The 26,478-nt window shown below is 36.6% G+C and overlaps 1 protein-coding gene across 3 annotated transcripts; it reads right to left on the reverse strand.

Annotated features, from left to right (window-relative positions):
* Window positions 1–8: 8 nt before the first annotated feature.
* On the reverse strand, window positions 9–26,378 carry bnip2 (BCL2 interacting protein 2). 3 transcript variants are annotated; one of them, XM_084397292.1, is made up of 12 exons: window positions 25,536–26,378; window positions 15,261–15,356; window positions 13,123–13,196; window positions 12,824–13,009; window positions 7,532–7,714; window positions 7,006–7,108; window positions 6,062–6,193; window positions 4,239–4,325; window positions 4,031–4,129; window positions 3,723–3,758; window positions 1,784–1,831; window positions 151–1,139 (listed from the first exon to the last, which is right to left on the reverse strand). In XM_084397292.1, the coding sequence occupies exons 1-11, from the start codon at window positions 25,880–25,882 to the stop codon at window positions 1,819–1,821; spliced, it is 1,356 nt and encodes a 451-aa protein (XP_084253418.1). In that variant the 5' UTR covers window positions 25,883–26,378; the 3' UTR covers window positions 151–1,139; window positions 1,784–1,818. The 3 variants fall into 3 exon arrangements, with proteins under 3 accessions (XP_084253416.1, XP_084253417.1, XP_084253418.1); XM_084397290.1 differs by lacking the exon at window positions 1,784–1,831 and having other exon boundaries at window positions 9–1,139; XM_084397291.1 differs by lacking the exons at window positions 1,784–1,831; window positions 3,723–3,758 and having other exon boundaries at window positions 64–1,139.
* Between the last annotated feature and the right edge of the window lie 100 nt (window positions 26,379–26,478).

Here is a 26,478-nt window from a genome sequence, read left to right on the forward strand (position 1 = left end):
TTTTTGTTCTAAAGGAGCTCATAATAGCAGTAAAGTAAAAAAAAACACACAAAAAAACCACTTCATGTCCTGTTCTCTGTAAGGGAAATGCTGACACAATACTGAAAAAATATTGCATTGTATAGTATTCACGATGACAATGTGATTTTTGAGTGGAAGTTTACTTGCAAAAACATAACATACAAGTACCCCACCCTCCCAAACCATTAATAAAGGTGAATTGGAAAAATGTTACTGGTTCAATTCATTTTTGATTGTTTCCTTACTGTCTCCTTTCCACATTTCTCCACGTTCTCAAATCAAACAAGACAAAGCAGTAAACAATATGTGGTATAACTATGAGATGTTCAGTGAGCAGATGACAGACAATGCCAGATTGTGGCCCTAAAAAACCCATTTCAGTCATAAAAATATATTAATCTTTCTCCTTTATCGCCTTTTGATATAAATATAGACATTTAAATGTAATGAAGAACATGCATCGACTAGTTCAAAAACAGAGTGCCTTAACTAAGGGCAAGATATAGGAACTAGAACATGTTGACAGTATCTACTTATTGAAATGATACATAAAAGGTTACTAAAATGTTTAACGCACAGAAACCAGATATCATCTTACAGGTGTTTGGCACACAAATGCAACAGGGAGAAAAAAGGTAACAAAGTAACAGGCAGTCAAAGCTTTAAAGGGATAGATCACTCGAAAATAAAATACAAATCTGACATAATTTACTCACCCTCATGTTGTTCCAAACCTCTGCAATATCTAAATATGACTCTTGTGTGGAAGACAAAAGGAGATATTTAGCAGAATGTACAAGTTGATCTATTCCATTCAATGAAAGTGAATGGGGACCACGGCTATCGAAAAGAGCAGCTTGGACATTCTGCTAAATGTCTACTTTTGTGTACCACAGGGGGGAAAAAAGTCATGAGGCTGAGTAAATAAGGACAATTTTCATTTTGGGTTGAAATATTCCTTTAAAAGGCACTTTTCTGACATCAAAATCTTGCGTTCTCCAGTTAAAAGAAACCCAATACATTCTCTTATTCTTCCAGCTTCTTCAACTCTTCTTCTAACTCACTCTGGCACTGCAGCAGTTGCTATCTCCACTTTTCCATGCATGTCCTTGTCAATCCTACAAAGAAAAAGAAAAATGATAACAGTATAAGGGATAAGAATAATAACTATACCAACACTTTAATTTGATTAGAAAAGAACAGCTTTTGATTTTTTTCCTCCACATAATTCAAGACAGAGAGAACAAAAAGATGGTCTCATGACTTTACACTCAAAGGTTTAGTTTAATCACAAAGACAACTTTTCGATTGAGGTTAAAAACAGTTATAGAAGCAAAAAAAAAGCATTTAAATCAATTCATGTGCAACTTGAGTCAGTTGATTCTGCACTGTTCATTGTACAAACAAAAAAAACAAAACAAAAAATGTATGAAGCTTGTAAGCATGTTAAACTGGTGTGGGTGGTTTTCAAGGTGTTGCCATAAGGCTGCTAAGAAGTTCTGAGTGTTTTTAGCATGATATGACATGGAAAACAATGTCTGTAAGTGCACTCTGACTCTTAACTCTCTGTATTGTCCCTACTTTGAGTTTTACACATTGCATCCTGCGAGCCTGCGACGTGTACAGTGGGACATGCAGTGAGCAGTGAGAATGTCCATCAGCCAGGCATGCATTTGAAAAAAAAAAAAAAGTAAACCACCCGTGATTTAACTGTTCAAATCCTTCACCATAAAATTTCATTTACTGGCATGGTCATACATACCATACTAACAGTGGCAGAACTGAGAGGACAGAACGTCAGAATCTAAATCTGTGAGACGTTCATTGCAAACACAAGCATTAGTGCATTTGGCCAAAGACCTGAATGGAATTAATAGCAGTAATTGGATGACTCAGATTTGGTGTTTGACTCAGATGTTCCATCTAAACAACACTTCTGTCCCCCACACCCCACTTTATTATTATTATTATATTTATTTATATATGGCCACTTTATTAGGTACACCTTGCTAGTTCTGGGTTGAACCCCATTTGCATTCAGATCTGCCTTAATTCTTCATAACATAGATTCAACAAGGTGACCTGCCACTCACTGGATATTTTCTCTTTTCAGACCAATCTAAACCCTAGAGATGGTTGTGTGTGAAAATTCCAGTAGCTCACCAGTTTCTGAAATACTCAAACCGGCCCGTCTGGCACCAACCAGTTCAACCACGTTTAAAGTCATGCAAGTCATCTTTCTTCCTCATTCTGACGCTCCGTTTGAACATCTGCAGATCGTCTTGACCATGGCTGCGTTCAGCCCCGACAAAACGTTGCACAACGGTGAAACAGTGATGCGTTGAACACACTGTTCTGATGACGCAAGAGTTGCAACTATGGCAGCTGAGAAGGCCATTCTTTGTGTTCTTTGTGAAGAATTTTCAGAGCCTGATGAAGTCGGTATAAATATGTGTTTAATACTACAAAATATGCCCGATGTTACAGTTACTGCACTTGCCGCCCAGAACAAAAGAGAACATCCCAATCGAGTGAAGGGATTGCTGAAACTGAAATGGAAGCACACATCTTACCTTATTCAGACTAAAACACACCTATTTAGCCTCACATACTGACTTTATTTGTAGTTCATACTGTTTTAATACCCTGTATTTTCTTTCTCATTTTTAGGAAAAGCACTTAATTACCATTGTTTATTTCTATACCAAATGTCATACACTTGCAATGAAGCTAAAAATATAAACAACTACATCATTATGTTGATATCCTATATTTTTACAATAAAACTTACGACAAACGTGTCTTCTAATATCCTCAGTTGTTGCGTATACCGAGCTGCATCGAACACATTTGTAAATTACTTTCCTTGAACCCATTGTGCGAGTTCACTTTAATACGGCGTGCTTTATATACATGTTGCTGCTGATTGGACTGCAGTTCTGACACACCCACCAAACAAGAGAAAACATATCTCAAACCCCGTTGCACACCGGTGCACGCCGTTTCCAGGAAACATGACGTTCAACCCGGAAACCGTAGCAAAACGTTGCGCACCGTTTTGAACTTGAACGTGCCCCATGTCTTTATGCCATAATGCTTTGAGTTGCTGCCATGTGATTGGCTGATTAGATATCAGTGTTGACAAGCAGCTGAACAGGTGTACCTAATAAAGTGGCCGGTGAGTGTATAGTATATGCATAAAAAAAGTGGTTGTTTTTAGTATACAACTGAGTCAACCAAAATAAAATAAATAAATAAAAATATTCTAATAAATCAATAACCTTATAAAGAAATTAACTGCCTCAGATGTTTGTTTTTTTATGGTGAACACAGCAAGGAATCTGAAACTGTAACAGCGATAGGACAAAAACTACAGGAAATATTGCTTGCCTCACTGGATTTTATCATGCAAGTCAAACCTTTTTGCTTAGGAAATGTGACAAATTGTGCTCAATGTAAAATTAAAAAGTGCAAAACAGCTGCATTATAATCAAAATAATTATAGTTAGATGGCACACAGAAGAAATTTAGCATCTTTATGACAATCAAGGATGAAAAGAAACTCAAAAAGCAACTTTTGGGCCAATGACCAAGTATAGGTGGACACTTAATAAAGCCAAACGCTTAATTGTTAGTTTCGTGCAATTCAGATGAAGTCTACAGAGATCTGGCAGGGATCTCTGGAATGAAAATACAGATACCTTTTATGTTTTTTCCTATTTTTTTCTTCGTCAAACCTTAGAAGAAAGGCAGGGAGAAGGGGTTAGGGCATAGAGAGTTTCTGAAGATACCACAGCCAACAGCAGCTAGTACTTAGCAGCAGATCAGACTTTCAATCAAATAATTACAAAGCTGGAATACTGCTGAGAGAAGAAAACAGTATGGAAGGTAATTTAGGTATTTAGCATTGTCCAGTGAAATGCATGTACAGTAGAAACAGATTTTTCCTATAAAAAAACAGGAAGTAGTGCTCTAACAGGCAGAAGGAGCATTCTAGAGGGATACTTACTCTTTAATACAGTCTGGTATGGAAACATACTCCATCGGAACAAGCTCAGCCAGGTCTGTCAGGCTGAACACATACTTGATTTTCTGGCTAAATTTTGAGCTGTAATTGGACATTTTGCAGTAAAATAAGGCAGCGTTAAGATATCAGGTCATTGCAGAAAATCAATTCATATTCAAACATATCTGAAGATAACTAGAAAAGGACTGACCTTATAAAAGGTTTCGTGAGGGCCAAGAGGGTGCGAATAAACCAGGACGGGTGCACGATTATCAAAGACTTTAAATTCTTCCTTAACCTTTAACAGAACAATGTTGTGCGAAACATAGATTATTATTTTGTTTTCAGGGTTCAGAGATTGTATATATTAAAAGTTTGAGAAAATGTTCACATACATACATACATACATACATACATACATACATACATACATATGTACAAGATTTTTTATGTTTTTAAAAGAAGTTTCTTCTCACCAAGGCTGCATTTATTTGATAAAAAAAAAACAAAAAAAACAGTAATATTGTAAAATATTATTAAAAATGGTTTAATTCAGAATATTTACTATTTTCTATGAATATATAGTAAAGTGTAATTTACTCCTGTGATCAAAGCAATTTTTCAGCATCATTACTTCTTACATTGCATTACATTCTTCAGAAATCATTCTAATATGATGATTTGATGCTCAAGAAACATTTCTCATTATCATCAATGTTGAAAACAGTTATTTACATTTTTATTTCAGGATTATTTGATGAATAGAAAGTTCAAAAGAACAGCATTTATCTGAAATAAAGCTTTTGTAACATTAAACAGTGACTACCGTTCAAAAGTTTGGTGTCAGTAAGAATTAATTTTACATTTTTTGGGGTGAATGAAATAAAAGAAATCAATCCTTTTATTCATCAAGGATGAATTAAATCGATCAAAAGTTACAGTAAAGACATTTATAATGTTACAAAAGATTCTACTTCAATAAAATGCTGTTCTTAACATAATATTTTTATATTATTCAAATGATCATTATTATTAAAATGTTTTTACACATTACTGACATTATTTTACAGCTGAACAGGTTTAAAGGGATACTTCACTTTTTTTGGAAATAGGCTCATTTTACAACTCCCCCAGAAGTTAAACAGTTGAGTTTTACCGTTTTCGAATCCATTCAGCCGATCTCCGGGTCTGGCAGTACCACTTTTAGCATAGCTTAGCATAGATCATTGAATCGGACAAGACCATTAGCATCTCTCTCAAAAAAATGACCAAAGAGTTTTGATATTTTTCCTATTTAAAACTTGACTCTTCTGTAGTTACATCGTGTACTAAGACCGACGGAAAAAGAAAAGTTGCGATTTTCTAGGCTGATATGGCTAGGGACTATACTCTCATTCCTGCGTAATAAACCATGAGTCCAGCAGGCGTAATGATATGACGCAGCGCCTGAAAATAGGTCTAATAGGTTAGACAAACTTAGTCCCGGTCACGTTGGAAGTTACTGAGCTGGGGACTATTTTCAGGCGCTGCGTCATATCATTACGCCAGCTGGACTCATGGTACGGCAGCAAAGTTTCTTGATTATTACGCAGGAATGAGAGTTTAGTTCCTAGCCACATCAGCCTAGAAAATAGCAACTTTTCATTTTACGTCGGTCTTAGTACACGATGTAACTACAGAAGAGTCAAGTTTTAAATAGGAACGAAACTCTTTGGTCATTTTTTTGAGAGAGATGCTTATGGTCCTGTCCGATTCAATGATCTATGCTAAGCTATGCTAAAAGTGGTACCGCCAGACCCGGAGTTCGGCTGAATGGATTCGAAAACGGTAAAACTCAATTGTTTAACTCTGGGGGAGTTGTAAAATGAGGCTATTTCCAAAAAAAGTGGAGTATCCCTTTAAAGGGTGATCCATGTTTGAAACAAAATGAGAGTGAGGATAAAGGTAGAAAGTTCATTTTTGGGTGAACTATCCCTTTAAATGACTAAAATGAAATTAAAGTCTGTTAGTAAATACTGTCAAAGAGCCACTCACCTTCGATCTATTTGCTGATAGCACTTCCTGAGCCAGCCCACACTGGGCATCTTTCGGCGCGAGGTGGCTCCGTTCAGGTATACAATCATATAGTTCTCAGCTACAAGCAGTTCTAGAGTTCCTATGACATACCTGAATGATACACAAAACGTTATTTGCAAAACTACCTGAGGTTTGAGGCATCTGGTGAGGACTTGTCTACAACACTTTCAGTGTGTCTAAGAAACAGTTATTCACGAGACTAAAGGTGCGGTCACATTAGTGAAAATTCAGCAAATTTTTAAGGACAAAAAAGGTACATTGTCTATTGAATTAATCAATGGTTTGGAAGTCACTTTTAAACAAAGCAACTTTCTGTTGGTCAAGAAGCCAAATCCACATAACCCACTTGTAAAACATTAAAATATAAAGAGTAAACATTTCACCCTCACACCAACTTCTCAATTGCGTGGAATCCTATTGAAATGCCAAACAGTGGTAAATGTGACTGCACCTTCAAATACGTCTAGACATGTTAAGTAGTTCAAAAGAAAGGCTTAAATCATTGGTCTCCAAAACAAAAAAAAGAGCCTCAGGTGGCACAAGTATGGACTATGGAGACAAAATTATGATGCATATTGTTGGGGAAAAAAGACAATACTGCAAATGGAAAAGGCTGTATTTAATTGCAAAAAGTATGTATGCTGTGACCGTAACCCAAGAATTGCGATATTTTCTTTGGAAAATAGTTGATAACATTGATAAAAAAATAAATAAAAGAAAAAATCAGATGAGATTAACACTGTACTATAATCTTATCAGTCCAAAGGGGAATCAATTTGTTTACAAAGTGACTAGGTTGGGCATACTAGACGTTTTAAATGTCAGTTTTCTCTTACTATTTTGAAGGGTTCTTGACAAGAATAAGTCATGTGGAACCACTAGAAACAACATCTAGAACTTACTTGAAAAGATTGTCCATGATGTATCTGTAGTTTGGTTGATTGCTCTCAGGCATAAAGCAAACAGCAAACACGATGATGGCATTCAATCCATCGCCATAGTAACCTGTGAAAAAGGGGAACATGTTTGAAAGTGGCCACTGGCAAACGTTTGAACACTAGTTCGCACTTTTACAGCTATTAAACAACTTGACTAATCCAATCTATCTAAATCAACAGCACAATGTAGAGTCTGTGTAATTGTTCATTAAATAACCACATGCAAAAGAGGCATTTAGAATGAAAGCAACAGCTGGAGGCTTGCAAAAAGGAGGACGTGACAGACAGTAACAGGCTCTTCTGACTGAAAAGGTTATCAGGAAAAGTGAGAATGCAGCTACATGCCATGAGAATGCTCTGAATGTATTCTGTATCTCATAATGACAGGTTTGAATTACATGGAATTCACTTCCTGAATGGTGCAAAAAGAAACCACGCTTGTATGAATCACGCACAGGACACACTGGCATGGAAATATGTGGTCACTGACCTCCATGGCTGATAACCCTCTTGTAGGGCTCAATGGCCTTCATGTCCACTTTGTGCTCCTGCTCTCCAAAGCGGAAAACTCTCCAGCGACGTCCCTCCTCCCGTTCCTCTGTGTTGGTGTACTCCTGCACCGACTCCACTCCTTTACGCAGCAGGTCTGTGTTTTTGGGTTTTGGAAGATCATCTGACAAGGGAAATAATGGGATGTTATCTATTTAATACTTGTATGTGTGCCGTTTTCTTTCAGGGTTCAGTTCAGTGACTGTATGAGTGCATTTATGTGATTGGAAATGATGCTTTACCGACTTACAGTTCAAATGAAAAAAAAAAAAATGAAAAAGAAAAAGAAAGTAAAATTTACCCTCTTGTTATCTCTCAATTTTGACTTTTTTTTTTTTATACCTCGCAATTCAGACTTTATAACTATAAAATCTCACAATTCTACGTAAAGAAGTCTGAATTGCGATTAAGTATCTCACAAATGTATCTCTCAAAAAAGAAATAAGTCAGAATTTTCATATATATATATATATATATATATATATATATATATATATATATATATATATATATATGAAAATTCTGACATTTCTTTTTTGAGAGATACATTTGTGAGATACTTAATCGCAATTCAGACTTCTTTTCTTAGAACTGTGAGATTTTAACTCACAATCGCGAGTTATAAAGTTTTATATATATATATAAAAAGAAAATTCAGTCGTTGTGAGAAGTCGCAATTCACGTTATTTTTTTATTTATTCAGTGGTGGAAACAGGCTTCCATTTAAACTTCCTAGGAGCACAAAACAAGGTTGAAAAAACTTCTGTGTGCCAGAAAACAAAGGCAAATGAATGAGTATTAAACAATAAACATAACTATGATAAAAATAAACTCTTTTATGCATGTTCATGTCTCTGATATTCTTAAATCGCAGCAAGTCTGTAGTACGAACGTTGGCCAAAAATCTCACCCCGGATTTCCACCAACTGCGTAACGGCTCCGTGCTCCGCCGTCCTTCAGTACCCACCAGGTCTGGATTTGTTGCGGAACGGCTGCGGCCATGACTGACAGCTGAAGTCAGGAGGACCCACGAGATCTCGCGAATTCACGTATGATCGCGCGATATAACAGGATGTAGTTTCTATAAACAGAACCACAAAACCAGCAACAGTTTGTTTCCATCCAGAGGAGTAGCCCTTCAGGCCTGTCTCCGCCCATTATGACGTTTTCAAGGTGTAGTGCAGGGAAATATGATCCGCCGTGAGCACAGTGTATTTTATTTTGATAATTATCTGGATGTTTTATTTTGTTTCTGTGCTCGACTTCCTGTCCCGCACAATCTGCCCTGTGCTGAATTGTTGCGGAGCTCTCCGGCATCCGGCAAAAATAGACTTTAATGGAAACCTATTGACTCCGCCGCCGTTCCGGAGTTGGTGGAAATCCGGGGTCAGGTAGCATCGTCACATAACATATCTTTCTTCAAAGAGGAATAATCCAGAATACATTTCAAGACACTCCATGGAAATGTCCAAAGATGGTAGATTCAAGAGAATACACATATATATTTTATTCAAGCATGACAGAAACAGGGTGGCAGTGATGCGATGTGGTTGCCAGGGTGGGCAAAGCAAGGGCGGTTCATCACGCTCAAAAACATCTAGGCCTCCAAAGAGATAGGTGAAGCAACCAAAATTAGAATTTTCAACTCCAACGTGAAGTCTGTTCTCCTATATGGGTCGGAGACATGGAGAATGACTTCAGAAGATCCAGACTTTCACCAATGGATGCCTAAGGCGCATATTCAAGATCTGGTGGCCTGACCGTACCAACAATGAGGAGCTCTGGCAAAGAGCCAATCAAGAAGCCATCACCCAGCAGATAGGGAGGAGAAAGTGGGGCTGGGATTGGACACACATAACGTAAAACAACGAGTAATGTGACACGCCAGTCCCTCACTTGGAACTCTCAAGGAAGACGAAAGAGGGGACGGGCCAACAACAGCTGGAGGCGAGACACTGGGACAGAGCTGAAGATGAGCGGTATCACCTGGACTCAAAAAGAAAAGACAGCCCAAGACCGTGCCCGCTGGAGAATTGTTATCGATGGCCTATGCTCCAGGAGGAGCGATGGGCCTAAGCAAGTAAAAGTATGCAGTGATTAGCTTGGCAACAAGCTAATATAAGACTACAGGAATCAACTGTAAGCATAACTTATTTGAGCTTTTCAAATCAGTCACTTTAATTTTGATTGGTACATTGCCTTAGAAGGGAGCTGCCTATTTAGACAGCAAGGCAGCTAGCTAGGGTTTGGAACAGAGGGTTTCCTCACATCCTGATAGTAATCAATAATAGAAGTGGTCTAAATATTAAAACATGTAGAGCCTACATATATCGTTCTGTGGAAGTCCAAAAAAATTTTGTCCAATCATTGCATTCGGTCCGACCGATGTCCTACCTGCCTGTCAACATATGTATTTCCATACCTCCGCACACCTGCTCACGCAGACATCATATGTCATCAGTGCGTTCAATGAAGCTATGTAGAGTTGTAGACAGACGTCACTCACAAGCACCACAAACAGCCACCTTTTACAGTTCCCCCTGAACCAAAACAACGAGCTTATGCTGCGTTCACGCCATGTTGTAACCGTAATTACGAGAGGTCAACCCGTGACGTTCCACTAGGAGCTGTTCACGTCCTCAGACTTGGATGTATGCATTTCCATGTCAAGACTATCAATCCTGAAATGAATCTGCAGCAGTCAGGTGATACAACTAGAGCTCTGTAAGTTGTTTATGTTTATTATTATCATTATGTGCTTTGAGACATGAGGTAATTTAATGCCGTCTTTCATGAAGCTTTGCAGACTCTGCTGTGTGCGTTCATGTGTTTTGAAGGAGGCGTGGCTTTGGAGACGCTCTGAAGGGAGGGTGGGATCTAATGCTTTCAAAGCTAGCTTGCTATTGCTAGCCGCTCCGAAATTGCATAAATTGCTCAGAATTTACTAAACCACGTGTAAAGAACCTGATTATAATTTTAACGGTAGTGTGTTCACATTTTATCTAAGTGTCAAAAATTGCATTTAACACAAATTTAAACTAGAATACATTTTAATTCAATTGTAAATAACATGCAATTAAAGGGATAGTTCACCCAAAAATGAAAATTCTGTCATCATTTACTCACCCTCAAGATGTTCCAAACCTGTATGAGTTTCTTTGTTCTGCTGAACACAAAGGAAGATATTTGGAAGAATGTTTGTAATCAAACAGATCTCGGTCCCCATTGACTTCCATAGTAGGAAAAAAATATACTATGGTAGTCAATGGGGACCGAGATCTGTTTGGTTACAAACATTCTTCCAAATATCTTCCTTTGTGTTCAGCAGAACAAAGAAACTCATACAGGTTTGGAACAACTTGAGGGAGAGTCAACGATGACAGAATTTTCATTTTTGGGTTTCATTTCCTTTAAGTGTCTAAAAACATTACAATCAGTTTGCACTAAAGTATATTCTTTAAAAACTTTAATTATTTTCGAAATAAGTACACTTTTTAAAAGTATGCTAAAAGTACATATTTTTTCAGGAGGGAAATCTGCAGTGATTTAACAAAAATGATCAGGACACCAAAATGAGGCTGATTAACAAAATCAGATTTGATGAGATTGGAGGGAAAAACCATGCACAAATCAAAATCCAACCATCAAAATGTTCAAACAAAAACAATGGATAACCTCTGATTTGCAGTGTCATTCAAAACCATACTAAAAGGGTGATATCTCATAAAGAAAAAGAAATCAATGCTGTAGGACTTGATCGGGGAGTAAACATCCAGTCAGGTAACCTTACCACAAACCGCAGGCCTGTGGCCTGTCGCAAACGAATGGGAAGAAACAATCCTTCCAGGAAAGAGAGAAGAGAGCAGCGGGACAGAAAAACAAAACAAGAACACATAACACTGTTTAACTAAGAGTTATTGCACAAAAGCTGGTCCATGAAAAGATCTCTGTACTGTTAGTAAGAAACATTTCTACAGGATCAGAAAGACATGAGCTTGAATGGCTGCAAAATGACTAATTAATTAGATTAGTCGCTGTTAGGGATTATGTTAAAGGGATCATGAACTGGATTATTTAATTATTTTATAATGTTAGTATGATTTTTACATCAAAAATTGTCATAATTTAGAAACAAAAGGCATTTTTCCAAGCCTGAATTTTAGCCCTCTGATTTGAACGCTCTGTTTGAAGGGTCTGTGTGAGACTTCAGTGTACACGCCCACTGCTGTGATTGGCTGACATCTTTGCATATGAAATAGCTAACCCTATCAAAATCTTTTACTACGGTTTTACTATTACAGCTATCGAGATTAACGAATCGTGAAAAGTTAGATGTGTTCCCATCACATGAAAGGTTGCAGTGATGAGCATTGAGTTGATCGCGTGAATGAAGAGATCTCATCATTGCAACACAATTTCTGCACTCTTACAAATGCTTTCACCAAATAACAATGCAAACACGATGTTAATACAGTAAGAGCTTCGTTGTGCAGTGTAACAGCGTCATTGATTACATAACGGGAGTGTCCAGATACTATTGACAGCTTGGGCGATTGGAAAGGGAGCGTTCTTTGATCGCTTTCTGTATGTAGTTTAATCACAGTTTAAATAAGACTATTTTCATCCAACTAAGAGAAACAACGTGAAGTTGATCGTTTAGTCACGGGCTTGATTTACTGATGCATAAACAGTATTGAACGATTTTGAGAGATAATCTGTCTGAACTTGAATAATTATACATCAGAAAGCACTGATCAGCTATTAGAACATGATTACTTACATGTTTGTGGCATTGCTGGCCGACCCATATCATAAAAGTCTGTTTGCAAAACCTGCGCCGAAATTGACCTAATAATTCACAGTGAAATGTACCGAATACAAACAAATAATGCACCGCTGAGACATTCACATTGTAAAAAAAAAAAAAAAAAAAAAACACCTAGCATTAGGATCCTTTGTAAGGTAATGGTATTGATCCTGTGTCGATCTTATCTCGTTCTCATGTCACTATTCATTAACGCTCCAGTGGCCTTGGTTTCAATTAAAGCCGTTTTTGGAATAACAAGGAAGTTTTGAGTTTTGAACTCAAACTATACATTTAACATGAGCTGAAACTATATTTTTATAGTATAACAAACTCTTAACTGTCATAAGATCAAGGAAAATTTGAATTCTCAGTTCATGACCCCTTATGTTAAACTGTTAACATTTACAGGTTTAACCACCATCTTACCTTCCCACTCAAACTCGTTGCTGTTATCTGAAGGAGTGTCTATATCATCCAGGTCCAGTTCTGTACTCTCATCCAGCTCATCAGACAGGACCGAGCCTTCACTGTGGTCTAGGTTTAGGCTGATGTCCGGAGCCAAAAGTTTCTTTTTAGATTTCTTTGCACTGTTTAGTCCGTAAGACTGTGGAGCTGCAATTTAAGTCAAAAGAACAAAAGCTATCACAATGTTTCCTGACTATAGTAACAAATGAATAATTGTCTTTACATATAACATATATTGGGAATATATCATTACGGCTTACCAGGTGCCCCTTCACCAGAAGACCCAGTGAAAAGCTCCTCATCAAGCTGAATATCTTCCTCCTCTGGGAGTGGCCTGGAAACCCAAATAAAAAACACACTCAAATTTATTGTAATATAATTTAGATGTTACTATAGGCTTTGGCAGTATGACTGTGTATATATCAGTGCTGTCCAAATTGACAATTAATTATTTTCTGTTCAACGTGTTAAAAATATTTAACGCAATGAATGTTACATTATATGATCAAGCCGTCATTCATTCAAATGCTTTTAGACCGTTCAAGCGCTATAAGACGCAAAAGACAACTCATAAAAGACACGTTGTGTGAACGCTCTATGTGAACACAAACATTCGACACACACGTACAGAAAGCTGCTTCTCAGACAGTGCGCCAGCGCCACATTGAGTTCTCCTTCGAGCTTGAATGGACAAAAAAAAAAAAAAAAGCACACAAGCACAGTCCTAAATGAGTTAAAAAGACTTAAATTAATGTAAAAAGTTGGGAGATGTGCGTCAGGTCTTAAAGTGACCGCAGCCTAATAAACTCATTTCATCCCCAGCGACTGAGAAAAATCATAGTAGTAAAAAAAACGAATTTAATGTGAAATTATTACAACATAAAAATCGAATAAAAATGTTAATATTAGGTGCGATTAATCATGATAAATTATCAAAAAATGTGTGATTAATCAGGTTTTTTTAAATTGTTGAACACTGGTTGAAATTCTACTATATTATAAAAAAATAAATAATAAACTAACAAACATTAAAGGTCCACTGAAGTGCTTTGTATGATGCATTGACGTAATTTCCACTGAAACAGGAAGCTAGTCGGGACATATTGAATGGCTCCTCCACCTTTTCAAATAGCCAATAGCGTTTAGTTTACCTCACAGACTACAAGTCGTACTTGACAGCACCATGGAAGCTAGCATAGGGGGCGGGGCGCTTCAGATTCTAGAGCATTTTATTGGACAGAAGATGTGATGAGAAGCTGAAGCCCGCGGTGACGTCATACAAATCCGTGATCCATTTTAGTGGAAGTGAGAGACTTTACGTTTTGAATGCTTATATCTCCTAAATGCGAATTTTGTCATTGTATTGTAACACAGCAGCTTATTCATAACCTTAAGGCTAACATATTCATACTACGAGCTAAAAAACATACATTTTGATTTCAGGGGGCCTTTTAATGGCTAGTATAATTTTTTTTTTTGCATTTATATTTGGTCACATTACATATGTGTATAAGTTAGCTATTTTAAAGCTACTTTGAATATGGCTCATCCTATTAGATTTAAAAGGTATAACTGTTTTGAGTCTTTATTTTTGCTGTAATGCCAGACTTATTCACTTGTTATGAATAATCTTAATATTGTAGTTTGAATTAAACTATGAATCCAGCTATGAATTAAACATCATAAAAAATACATTTATTTAGAGTGCAGTTCAAATAAAAAAAGGAAATCAATTTAGATGAAGTATCTTTCATATGTAAATGGTATAATCTGTACTTTTTTTTTCTTTTTTTATAATTTTATTTATAATATAATGATGAATATAATATATTATACAACATTATATAACAATAATAATAATAGTCTGGTTGTTAGTTATGCATTATAATAAGTTTTGGGTTGAATTTCCAGCACAAGCAAGATTAATTACCACAAGACAAGAGTTTTTTTTTTAATAACTATTTGAATACATTTTAAAATTTAATTTATTCCTGTGATGGGAAAGTTAAATTTTCCGCATTTTTACTCAGTCTTCAGTGTCACTTGATTCTTAAGAAAACATTCTAATATACTGAGTTTGTGCTCAAAAAACATTTCTTAATTTTATTACCAATGTTGAAAACAGTTGTGCTGCTTAATATTTCTGTGGAAACTAATTTACGGGTTTTCAGGATTCTTTGATTTAAAAAAAAAGTAGATATTTGTATCAATGTGAAAGTCTTTAGTCTTTATACTGTCACTTTTGAACAATTGAATGTGTCCTTGCTGAATAAAAGTAATAATTTCAATCAAAACTTTTACTGACCCTAAACTTTTGAATGGTAATGTATCTTGCAATATATAGCCTACATCATTAAAAAAACAAACATAACATACACACACATAAGTAACAGCATACCTGGGGAAATCCTCATCTTGCCACTCCTCCTTTAGCTCCACACCTTCCATTCTCAGCCGAGCCTCTGTGGTCGCCACTGACTCCTGGTGCTCAAAACTAAAGGCAATGATAATAAAAAAATGAATCCATTAGCCAACTGCTTTGACTTTAAAACAACTGTAATTCATTCTGTTATTCACTCACTAAAAAACCCAATACATTCGAGTTGAAAGAGTCCAGAAGTCAAAATCCGATATTGGCTGAGAGTCATTCATCACAGAGCTCAAACTGCTGTAGTAACCGAGAAATGGTTGAAAAGGCCTAATAAGACCACTGCACACTAAGACGCAGTGTATCGCAGCTTACGGCATAAAAAAAATCCATATGGGCTTCTTTGGTGCGTTAATCTCAAATCCAAAGGTATGTAAACTATTGAGGACTTCACACACAGCAAATTCTGTTACGAGATAAGCTCTTTTACAAATGGAAGTAGGCGAAAGAGTTTCACCTTCTTTGGGGAAAGATTTGGGTGGTGACTTTGAAAAAGCCTGAAATTCTTGGATAGTGTTCAAAGTTCAATGTGTTGATGTAAAGAACAAACCCCCTCTAATTTCTTGGAAACAGAGCAGGTTCAGATGCCCTATTTACTAGAACTAAAGTCATTTCACAGCGAGATCATTGGTAGGACAGGACGCTCCTCAAGGGTTGATTTTTTTATATCTAATTAACAAACACTAGATCCAATGTTTGAATACATTTATGATTTAGACTGTAACAGAAGAGCAAAAACCACAGAAAAACAAATTCATTCTCATGAGATGTGTTCAGGCTGAAACTTAAACTAAAAGCATAAAAAAACATTTTTGTTACTTGAAATAAAATAAAGCATAAAAAAACATTTGTTACTTGAAATAAAATAAACGTTAACTGAATTAAAATAAAATATGCAAAAATTTCAGCTAGAAGCCAAGGCAACATTTTAACTTGATCTAGAAAAAAACTGAAATGAATTTAAAACAATATATAGAACTCTTCATTTAGAAATCTAGGTTTGATAATAAAAAAAATAATCATGTTTGTTTATAATTTTACTTTAAATATAAAAAATGTATGATTTTTTAACATTTAAATGTTGTTCATTAGTTAACACAATAGCTAACATAAAATAAATTTTACTTAGAGAACTTTATTATAAAGTGTTACCATAATTCTAAAAATGTCAGTTATTATTCTTTTTTTAAATGTATAATAGTCAGATTAAACAATGAAGAGGTAAGGATAAGACATTCAAAATGTCTGCTTGTGTTGCTTCCAGTTCATTTGTTACACAGGAAACAGAGACAAGATTGAGTGCATTGCATTGTGGGATATAGTATTCTATATAGTGCACTCTTTGCATACTGCATATTTTGGCGAATGCATACATTGAACAAGATATTCCATGCATTCAGAAAATATTCACACTACTCAATATTTAGACTACATACTGCAAAAACAGCAGTTTACAAGTATACTACTGTGAACATAGTCAAACGTCCTGAGTCATGTTCAATCAAATATAAGTTCCATGTATATAAAAACCTAAGATATCTCTTTCCATCAACTTTGGCCTGCTATTTATTTGTTTGTGTGTGTGTGTGTGTGTGTGTGTGTGTGTGTGTGTGTGTGGTCCTGGCAAACCCTAAATTATGGAGACAAAATGTCCCCACAAAGATGGCAATATCCAAAATCCTTGTGGGTAAATGTTTTGGTCCCACTGAAGAAAACAGCTTATAAATCATCCCAAGTGATGTTTAAAAAAAAAAACTCAAGGTTTAGAGGATAGAATACACAGTTTGTACAGTATAAAATCATTATGTCTATGGAAAGACCCTATAAAACATGAAAACACAATGTATATGTGTGTGTGTGTGTGTGTGTGTATGTGTGTTTTGTGAGTCCAGGCTGTTATGTTTTCCGATTTTAATGAATGAGGCACAGCAAAGGAGTCATTCATCCACCAGCTGTTTAATCATTTGAAAGAGAAGCTGGCGCTCAGATGTGAGGGGGAGACGTGGACACTGGTTAACTGTGGACGGGAGCTAATTGCCATGCCATCCATGTGGTGTCCGTCATACTCCTCCAGGGGGAATGTCTGCTGCTCTTTATGCCACCCTTCCTAGAAGAGGTCTGCAACAGTTCACACTGTTCGAATGGGACACAACGCCGCATGCTTTCTCATGTCACTTTGCTAAAACTAGTACGACATAAATAGGAACACACAAAAATATGTTTTTCAAAGGGGTCCAAAACAACTTTGGACTCCACTGACTTTCACTGCATTGACGAAAACTACATTGTGATTTTTTTTTTAAATATCTTCTTTTCTGTTTAATGTCATACAGCAGCTCCTAACCGTAAATTTAGGTAGAGCAGATTCTGGTTCTTAGCACTAGTTTATGTTTAACATTTTGTAACTTTATATTAGGGATGCACGATATATCGGCCACCATATCGGTATCAGCCGATACACCTATGTTCATTTTTAATGTTGTTTTTATCGGTCCGTTAAGAAAATCTGGCCGATATAATAAAGCCGATAAATAATGGATTATTTCCTTCAGATGCGCACTGTTCGCCATGATGTTTTTGAATTGCTTGAAATATGATTGGAATCACTTCAAAAAAGGAACATATGGTAAAGTGCAAGCAACATGTGCAGAGCAAGACTGTCATATAGGCTACATAAAATTAGAATGAGAACATTATAATTGAGTGCTTGGGACGTGGATTTTATTGGTGAGACTTTTTTGTAATCAGGCTCTCAAAAATTCTATAAAAATTTGGATTTAGATTTATCGGCCAATATATCGTTTATCTGTAAATATAAAGAATTATCGGTATCAGTCAAAATTTTCATATCGGTGCATCCCTACTAGTGCTGCACGATTAATCTTATCGCAATCGCGACGTCAAGCCTACGCGATTATATGACGCAAAATGCTGCGATTTTATATTAAATAAACAAATTAGCGCTGTTAACGCAATTAACGCAGCATCTGTTAATTTTTGGCATCCTTTGGCTAGTGTTACATGATCCCGCTCTTATTCATGCTTTTAAACCATTCATGCGCGATAAGACAAAAAAGAACGCTGTCAGTGAATGTCCTCCTGACACACACACACACACACACACACACACACACACGACCCACAGATAGACGCGCGCCAGTATCAAGTTCTTTCGCGGTAGAACGAACAACACACATGTATGCCAAAATGAACGCACTGCTTGTGAATGTCCTGACTGTGACACACAGAAAGACTCGCGCTAATATCGTGCGTGCGCACAAAACAGCACGCGAACTTTCGAGCTTGAACGAACAATAACACACACAATTCTTCCAAAATGTCTTTTTGTCGAGTATCTTCATAACATAAGAGTAGTCTTATGATGAACGTGAAGAGTTGTGACTCGTGAGAGAATGAGGCGCGTGTGAGATCCGCATCTCTGACAGGAGCGACTGGTCTTAAAGGGACAGTACACAGTAGCCACTAATTATATCGGTCGGTTATTATAAGTTAATCAAAGAACAAAGGGAACAGAGAAAACCTTTTTTCTTTAGGCAGATTTATTTTCCTTGAGAACCAAGCAAGTTGATATCGCAATTGCAATATTGACCTCTATTAGCGCAATATTAGCCTGGCTCCGCCCTCCTACGTACTTCCGCTCAATTTCATTTTCCTTCAGTAACTCCGTTTGGGATTGTGGTGTATTCTTTGGTTTTCTTTGGTTTTCTCCGATCAATTTTTAACCGGTCCAGATTTTAACCAGAAACAGATTTTTTTTTACAACATTATTACCTGTAATCCACAGCCTTTGCAAACGGTCCATAGCGTGTTCACAACAGTCTTTATTACAGGTAATAATGTTGTAATGTTCAGTTTCTTGCACAGACCGATCGTTTTGCTTCATAAGACCTCAATGTATCTTCAGGAGCAATGGGTATTAATTTTGTTTTGCCTTTATCCGTTTAGTTTTTTTTACTCTCAAAGTGACGGCAGCCATTGACTTGCATTATACATATCACCATTTCCGCTAAAAGTCTTTTTTGCTGTTCTACTGAAGAAGAAAAGACACCTACATCTTGGATGGCCAGAGGGTAAGTAAATTATCAGCAAACTTTCATTTGTGGGGGAACTATTCCTTTAAATCAAACCTGTCAAGTAGAAACACAGATTAGAGTATGATTAATGCTAGTGGCACACAGAGAATTAATTACTAAAACTATGTACACACTTGGCACAAAGAACATGACTGAATACACACACCTAGAGTTTGTTAGGAGGAAATAACCTGCAGGCGTTCCTTTTGCATGTAACCACTCTTTAAGTGACAATAACAGCACAGAAAGAAAAGGCACGAACAGGGTGCAAAATAAAGTCTGAAACTCCTTCAGAAAATGCTGATCATCAGCACCATGGTTTAAACCCTGTTACCACAATTTGGTCTAAATAGTTAAAAAAATCTGATAATGGGGGATTCTGCAATGTTCTAACAATAATCATGGGGGGGGGGGGGGGGGGGGGGTGACAAAATAAAATAAAATAAAAACTAGTTCAGATTTGGTAACGGGTTTGCAAATAACCGAGAGTAGCTACACAACCTTTTTTTTTTCTCAGATTTACGCATTTCAATTAATAGTAAAATTCCATCACATTGGATTGAATAATCCTTACATATTTTAATTGAATAACTAAACAATTGTTCAGTTCAATTTGATGGAATTTTACTATTAATTGAAATGTGTAAATCTGAGAAAAAGGCTTAAAAATGTTTTGTGTAGTTTGGGAGCAAATGTTTATTGTAGTAGTGTTACTGTAGAATTATTTCGCATTTATTTATATGTTGAATTTGATTTGATTTTTACATTTAGTTTTAATTGATTTGTATTTCCGTTTGTTTAAGTAATTTTAGTACTTCAACTTCAACTTATTTCAGTTAGTTGCAAGACAACATTTCTAATTTTGTACGTTTTTCCATCTAATAGCCTACTTATTTTTAGAATATTTCAGCTTTATTTTAATTGATGAAAATGTTTTTTAACACTTTCGCACACAAGCTTAAAATATTCTAGCTGAGCACCCAGCTTGACCGTTATTTTAGAATGTGTCACCTTATTATTTCCATGGCGTGTCACGTGACACACTGCAGTCACAATAGCACTGTACAGGGTTCCCACACCTTGGTTAACTTTAAATTCAAGGACCTTTCAAGGACTTTCCAGGTCCAATAGCCTCAAATTCAAGGACTTAATGTGGGGACACATTTATTGTGTCCAACAACAAACGTTGAGGTTCCATCGTAGTGGTTTTGTGCGCACGTGAACGTCATGGCAACGTACAACACAAAGTACCTCACGCGGGAAACACTTGTAACCTGTTTGGTTACAATGTTTGTAACCAAACAGATCTCGGTCCCCATTGACTACCATAGTATATTTTTTTCCTACTATGGAAGTCAATGGGGACCGAGATCTGTTGATTACAAACGCTCTTCCAAATATCTTCCTTTGTGTTCAGCAGAACAAAGAAACTCATACAGGTTTGGAACAACTTGAGGGTGAGTAAATGATGACAGAATTTTCATTTTTGGGTGAACTATCCCTTTAACGTAATGCGTAAATGCGCGTAACTAACATAAATCAAGCAAGCTAGTATGCATAGGCCACAAAATGTTGGCGACATAACACATTAGCGGACCGGAGGGAGTAATATGGAAAAAATTTTCCAGAAAAAATAAATAAGCACTTTCTAGGACCTGTATCTATGTATGTTTATTTTCAAAAACTTTCCAGGGCCTTGAATTTTTTTTTCAGATTCACAAACTTTCAAGGATTTCAAGGACCCGTGGGAACCCTGGCTGTATGACAGATCTACCGCTTTAGCTTTTCTTTTTTATTCAAAATATTCACAAACTATATCATGAACTATCTGATTTTCAGCTTTTTAAATATGCGTAAGTGAATGTGTTTTGTTTAATCACCTTTAATGATCTGATTCTGATCTAAAATTTTGAGATCACTTACTCCCGTAATCCTGTAGATATCATCCAAATGACATAGGCTAACTTCTGGTGTGGAGAAGTTTTAAGCAACGTTACTTTTTAATAAGAGTAAATTATACAGTAACAGGGTGGAGTTCACAATCAGCACTAACTAAATGCATCATTTTTAGTCATTAAAAAATAAAATACAAAAAATACTATAATGAACTGAATAACAGATTATTTCAAAATGATGAAGTATGATTTAATTGATACAGTTGGGAAGGGCAAAAACTTTGAACTAGGACGGGCCAAATCTCACAATTTAAGGGGAGATTCAGACATTTGATGTGTTTATAAACTAGCAAATTTTCCTTCCATGTTAATTTCATGGTAAATAACAGTTCATTTTATCAAACTACTTCTCTCAACAAAACCATTGAATTTGTTTTTTGATGACTAAAAAAAAAAAGTCATAGGAGACCAAAGTGTACCGTATTCATGAACTAGGTACTAGGTACATGATTAGGTACTTATTTTGAATAAAGTAGTTAGTAAAATTATATACACGTTCAAACGCGCATACCTATAGACTGAACTCGTAATGTGCATGTGCACGTCATCGGCGTTCTCACTGGTTCGTGTTTTTTAAGTTTGCGCAGAAGGAACTTAAGAGTTTTCTGTTAAAACGGTGTCGTGTTAGCGGCCCCTAAGTTAATAACTAATGATCGTTGCGACGTTAGTGAGTCAATCAAAACTAACTTTAGTTGGACAATAACTTTATTCTAGAGCTGCTATAAAGCCAAAACAATCTCTGTTACCTTAAAGGGTTAGTTCACCCAAAAATGAAAATTCTGTCAGTAATTACTCACCCTCATGTTGTTCCAACCCCGTAAGACCTTCGTTCATCTTCGGAACACAAATTAAGATATTTTTGATGAAATCTGAGAGCTGATCACTCCTCCATAGACTTCTAGGTGACCGAAACTTGCTGGCCCAGAAAAGTTATTAAAGAGATCGTTAATATAGTCCAAGTGACTACAGTGGCTCAATCTTAAGTATATCAAGCGACGAGAATACTTTTTGTGCGCAAAAAAACAACAAAAATAACGACTTTATTCCACTATTCATTTCCTTCTATCTGGGCCTCGAGTTAGTTCACGTAGTGTTTTAGCGCAGCGCGTCTGTGTTGTTCGTCACACGCATCACACACATGACCAGCGTCAGCCAATAGTGAGCCTACGTGGTGACGTGTATCCTTGCATGGTTAATACTGCAATAATTAATTTAATTGCCCAAGTAGTTTTTAAGAGGTTGTGAAGACGTCCACTGACGTCCTTTAAACGTCTAGTCAAGCAATTTGTATACAAAGTAAATATATTTACTTTATCTTGTTTAAATAAATTATAATCACAAAGTGCCCAGTGTGGTTAAGTGATTGCAAAGCCACTGCATTTTAGTCATTATTTCAATCTGTTGTACCTGATGTTTTCGTTGTTATTTTTTTATGGAATGTATGCATATACATGTAAAACAGAAATATATCCGGTCACCATTTATGTCTGAGTTGGATGTAATTGCCAAAACTGTGCTGCCAAGATGTAGTAACAAAAGATCCCGCGATAGGATACTCTATCTCGCGAGATGTTAACGCGTTCTCCCCATAGACTCCGGAACATTGAACAACCACGAGGAGAGGAGGAATTGAGGAGGGAGTTGTATCGATATTATTACAAATCTACTGTTGGGTAAGTACATTTTGTATTATTAGATTAACGTGCTTGAGTTTTACTTGTTTGACATGAATGAACCGAAAGAAATGATGCCCACATTGTCAACTGAAATTTACTGAGTTTGGCTAAAATTAGCTAGTAGGCTAAAAGTTACTTTGAACTTATACAACGGTATACCATAGTATAAAGTATGTTTAATGATACAGTCAAAGTTATTACTGTAACTTATTAACGTAGCCGTTTCTTTCAGAAAGTAAATTATCTGAAATAGAATGAAATGTTTAGCTGGATTTGAACATACATGTTTTCAGTAACTGCTTTAAAAATATTTTGTAATTTTAGAATTATTAAACATGTCCTCTGTATACCAATATTCTCTTCCCTTAGATGCTGTGAAGAGGTGGAGCCCAAATGCTACAGACTCTGAAATTGCTGCAGCAATGGCAGAACACCTGAAACACGCTCCAGGAAGAGCTGGGGGTGGTGGATACAAAAAATTAGCCAAACAATGTGTTTAAGGGATAGTTCACCCAAAAATGAAAATTGTCATCATTTACTCAACCTCATGTTTCAAACCTGTATACCTTTCTATGTTATGCTAAACACAAAGATGTTTGGAAGAATGTTTGTAACCAAGCAGATGTCGCTTCCCATTAACTACCATAATCATTTCTTCTCCAATAATGGTAGTCAATGGCTGCTCTATTTGCTTGGTTACCAACATTCTTCAAAGTATCTTCTTTTGTGTTCAGCAGAAGAAAGAAACTCATACAGGTTTGGAACATGAGGGTGAGTAAATGACAGAATTGTCATTTTTGGGTGAACTATCCCTCTATATAATAATTCAGTATTTTGTAATTGGTATTTTAGTTTGGTTAACAAATGTTAAACATTGAAAAAAATAAAGAGAAATTTTGGCTGTTCAAGATCAATAAAATGTTGTGCTAAATCAGAACATGCTTCTTTTTTGCTTATGTCCACAAATAATGTGTTCTTGTTTGTGATGTACACGTGATTAAAACGTTTTATTGACGTTCAGGTCCGACTGGACCAATTTTGGACCTTTTTAGAACCTTTGTCAAGATGTGTGTAAACCTCAAGACTTGATTGCCTTTCACGATGTTACACAATAGGTGTGTGATTATTTTATATGCAGGCTTATATATACACTTAAATTATGCAGCAACACATTTAAACACACAGATGACGACGCATTTAGACGTCCAGGGACGCGCTGAAGAGACGTGGAATTTACGGTCAGATGACGTCCGTTCAACTTTCATTTTGGAACTATTTTTCAACCATGACGGGACGTGTCGGACGGACGTCTTTTCAACGGTCATTACGTCCAAATGTTTGCTGGGTACTGTGAATTCATACTACTCTCCAGAGGCGGACAGAGTACACAGCTTCATTACTTGAGTAAAAGTACAGATACCCCTTGCTAAATTTTACTCAAGTATAAGTAAAAGTACTACAGTCAGATGTCTACTTAAGTAAAAGTACTGAAGTACTTGTTTTTAAAAGTACTTGAGTATCAAGAGTACAAGAGTACATTTTCTAAATATTGCATTACTACTGCCACAGTGCTTACATCGGTAAACACAGCAAACACTTGAAGCGAAAACTATCATTAACTTGTTCAGAAAATTGAAATAGTCTGGCTAGGTGGGGCCACGGGTTGGCACATTCCCGGGATGGGCCTGCTGCGTCTTCATCCATTGTTTCGTCCATGGTTTCGTCTCTTATCTAAATCTGACCATGGAGTTGACTTTGGCAGAAAGCTGAAGGTGATTGCTGATAGGCTGTCCCAATCAGTGGCGCCTGCACAATCCAATCACGTTTGAGAGGGAAACAACAAATTGAGGGTTTCCGAGATTTTTCTTTTTTCCTTTTTTAATCACTGTTATGGATAGAAATGTAGCGGAGTAAAGAGTACAATATTTGCCTCTCAAATGTACTTGAGTAAAGTCATGAGTACTCCCCAAAAATGATACTCGAGTAAAGTACAGATCCCTCAAAATTGTACTTAAGTACTGTACTCAAGTAAATGTACTCTGTTACTGTCCGGCTCTGCTACTCTCATCACATACTGTTTTTCGCCTACTATTTAGTAGGGAAGAATGCGATTTCGGACGCAGCCAGTGTCCTGCCTACCTAGACAGCATTTGTTTTGAGACACAGAGAATGTTAAATTCGGCATGAAAAGTAAATTGTTATAGTCTTTTCTTTCACCATTGTGATGTGTATCCATATGTAACTTCTCAAACAAGAATAAAATGTAGGGCGGGACTTGATTTTGTTCATAGGGAATTGATTGGCTGTTTGTGGATTGCTATTGGTCGATCTCATGTGAGTGACGGGCTATCCCGCCCTCACGCCAGTAAACACGTCATCATCAGAGAAGAGATGTCATTACAAGAGGGAGGGGGTGTTATTTTGATGAAAGATCATGATTTATAATAAACACTTATATATTCCATAAAAAAAAAATAGAAGGATTGTCAAATATGATTTCACGGGGACTTTAAAAAATACCTTCCATTGTGTTCAGCTGGTGAAGAGAGTGTGTGCACAGGAGTTGAAGTCCTCACGCCTTGTTTTTGTCTATTGTCTGGACTCGCTGCTTCCTGCGGTGGATCTCCCGCTCGTATCCCACTGTTTCCATTCGCCAGTGAATTCCCTGGTATGGAGTCCTCAGGTAGTTCTTCCCCAGAATAAACCGATGGTGATGATAATGATATTGGGCTACTTATATTTCTGTTTTCTTGCGTCTCAGATGTCCAGTTGGGTGTGTCAGATTCGGGATTACTTTTGTTAGCGTTCATATCACTCGAGTCTCTCTGGTTTGAGACTTCTTCAGCCGCTATTGCATCTGTGGCCATGATCGATCACGTCGGGGGTATGTGATCGATTATTATCGATCAGAAAAACAATCCTTCGCACGAAAAACAAACCTTAATAATAAACCAATCGGGACTTTACATAGTCTAATGCACCGTTATCTCTGATTAATATCAATAAATATAATAGATTATGTTTAAAATACGAGCGTTTATGTGGCTATCAAGTACGTTGCAAAACAGTCTAGCCCTTTTAAGTAAACTTCCCGATGAGTGTGTGTTTTTAGTGCGCAGTCAGACCCTTTTCCTCTCCTGCTTCCTTCCTAAAGCACAACGGCTGTAAGTTTAACGGATATAACGGTGAGATTGCGTGTCGATCATATCAAAACACATGCACATAACACTTAAAATGGTAGATAACGGTCTAGAGGGCAGATTTAGTAGTTGACAAACTCTGCGGATCCATCTCATCTGTTGCTTTAACCGGCCGTCATTCTCCTTTTGGAAGTGTCGGGTAAATTAAGGTGAATTCTGACTCAATAATACCAAACTTCCGTGCCTCATTCAAAATAAAAGTCTCCCGGTTTCTACACTAAAAGTCACGAGTGAGCTCAGAAATTATTATTTTATTTTATTTT

Source organism: Rutilus rutilus, assembly GCF_951802725.1.
Source record: "Rutilus rutilus genome assembly, chromosome: 23".
NCBI classification, from domain to species: Eukaryota; Metazoa; Chordata; class Actinopteri; order Cypriniformes; family Leuciscidae; genus Rutilus; species Rutilus rutilus.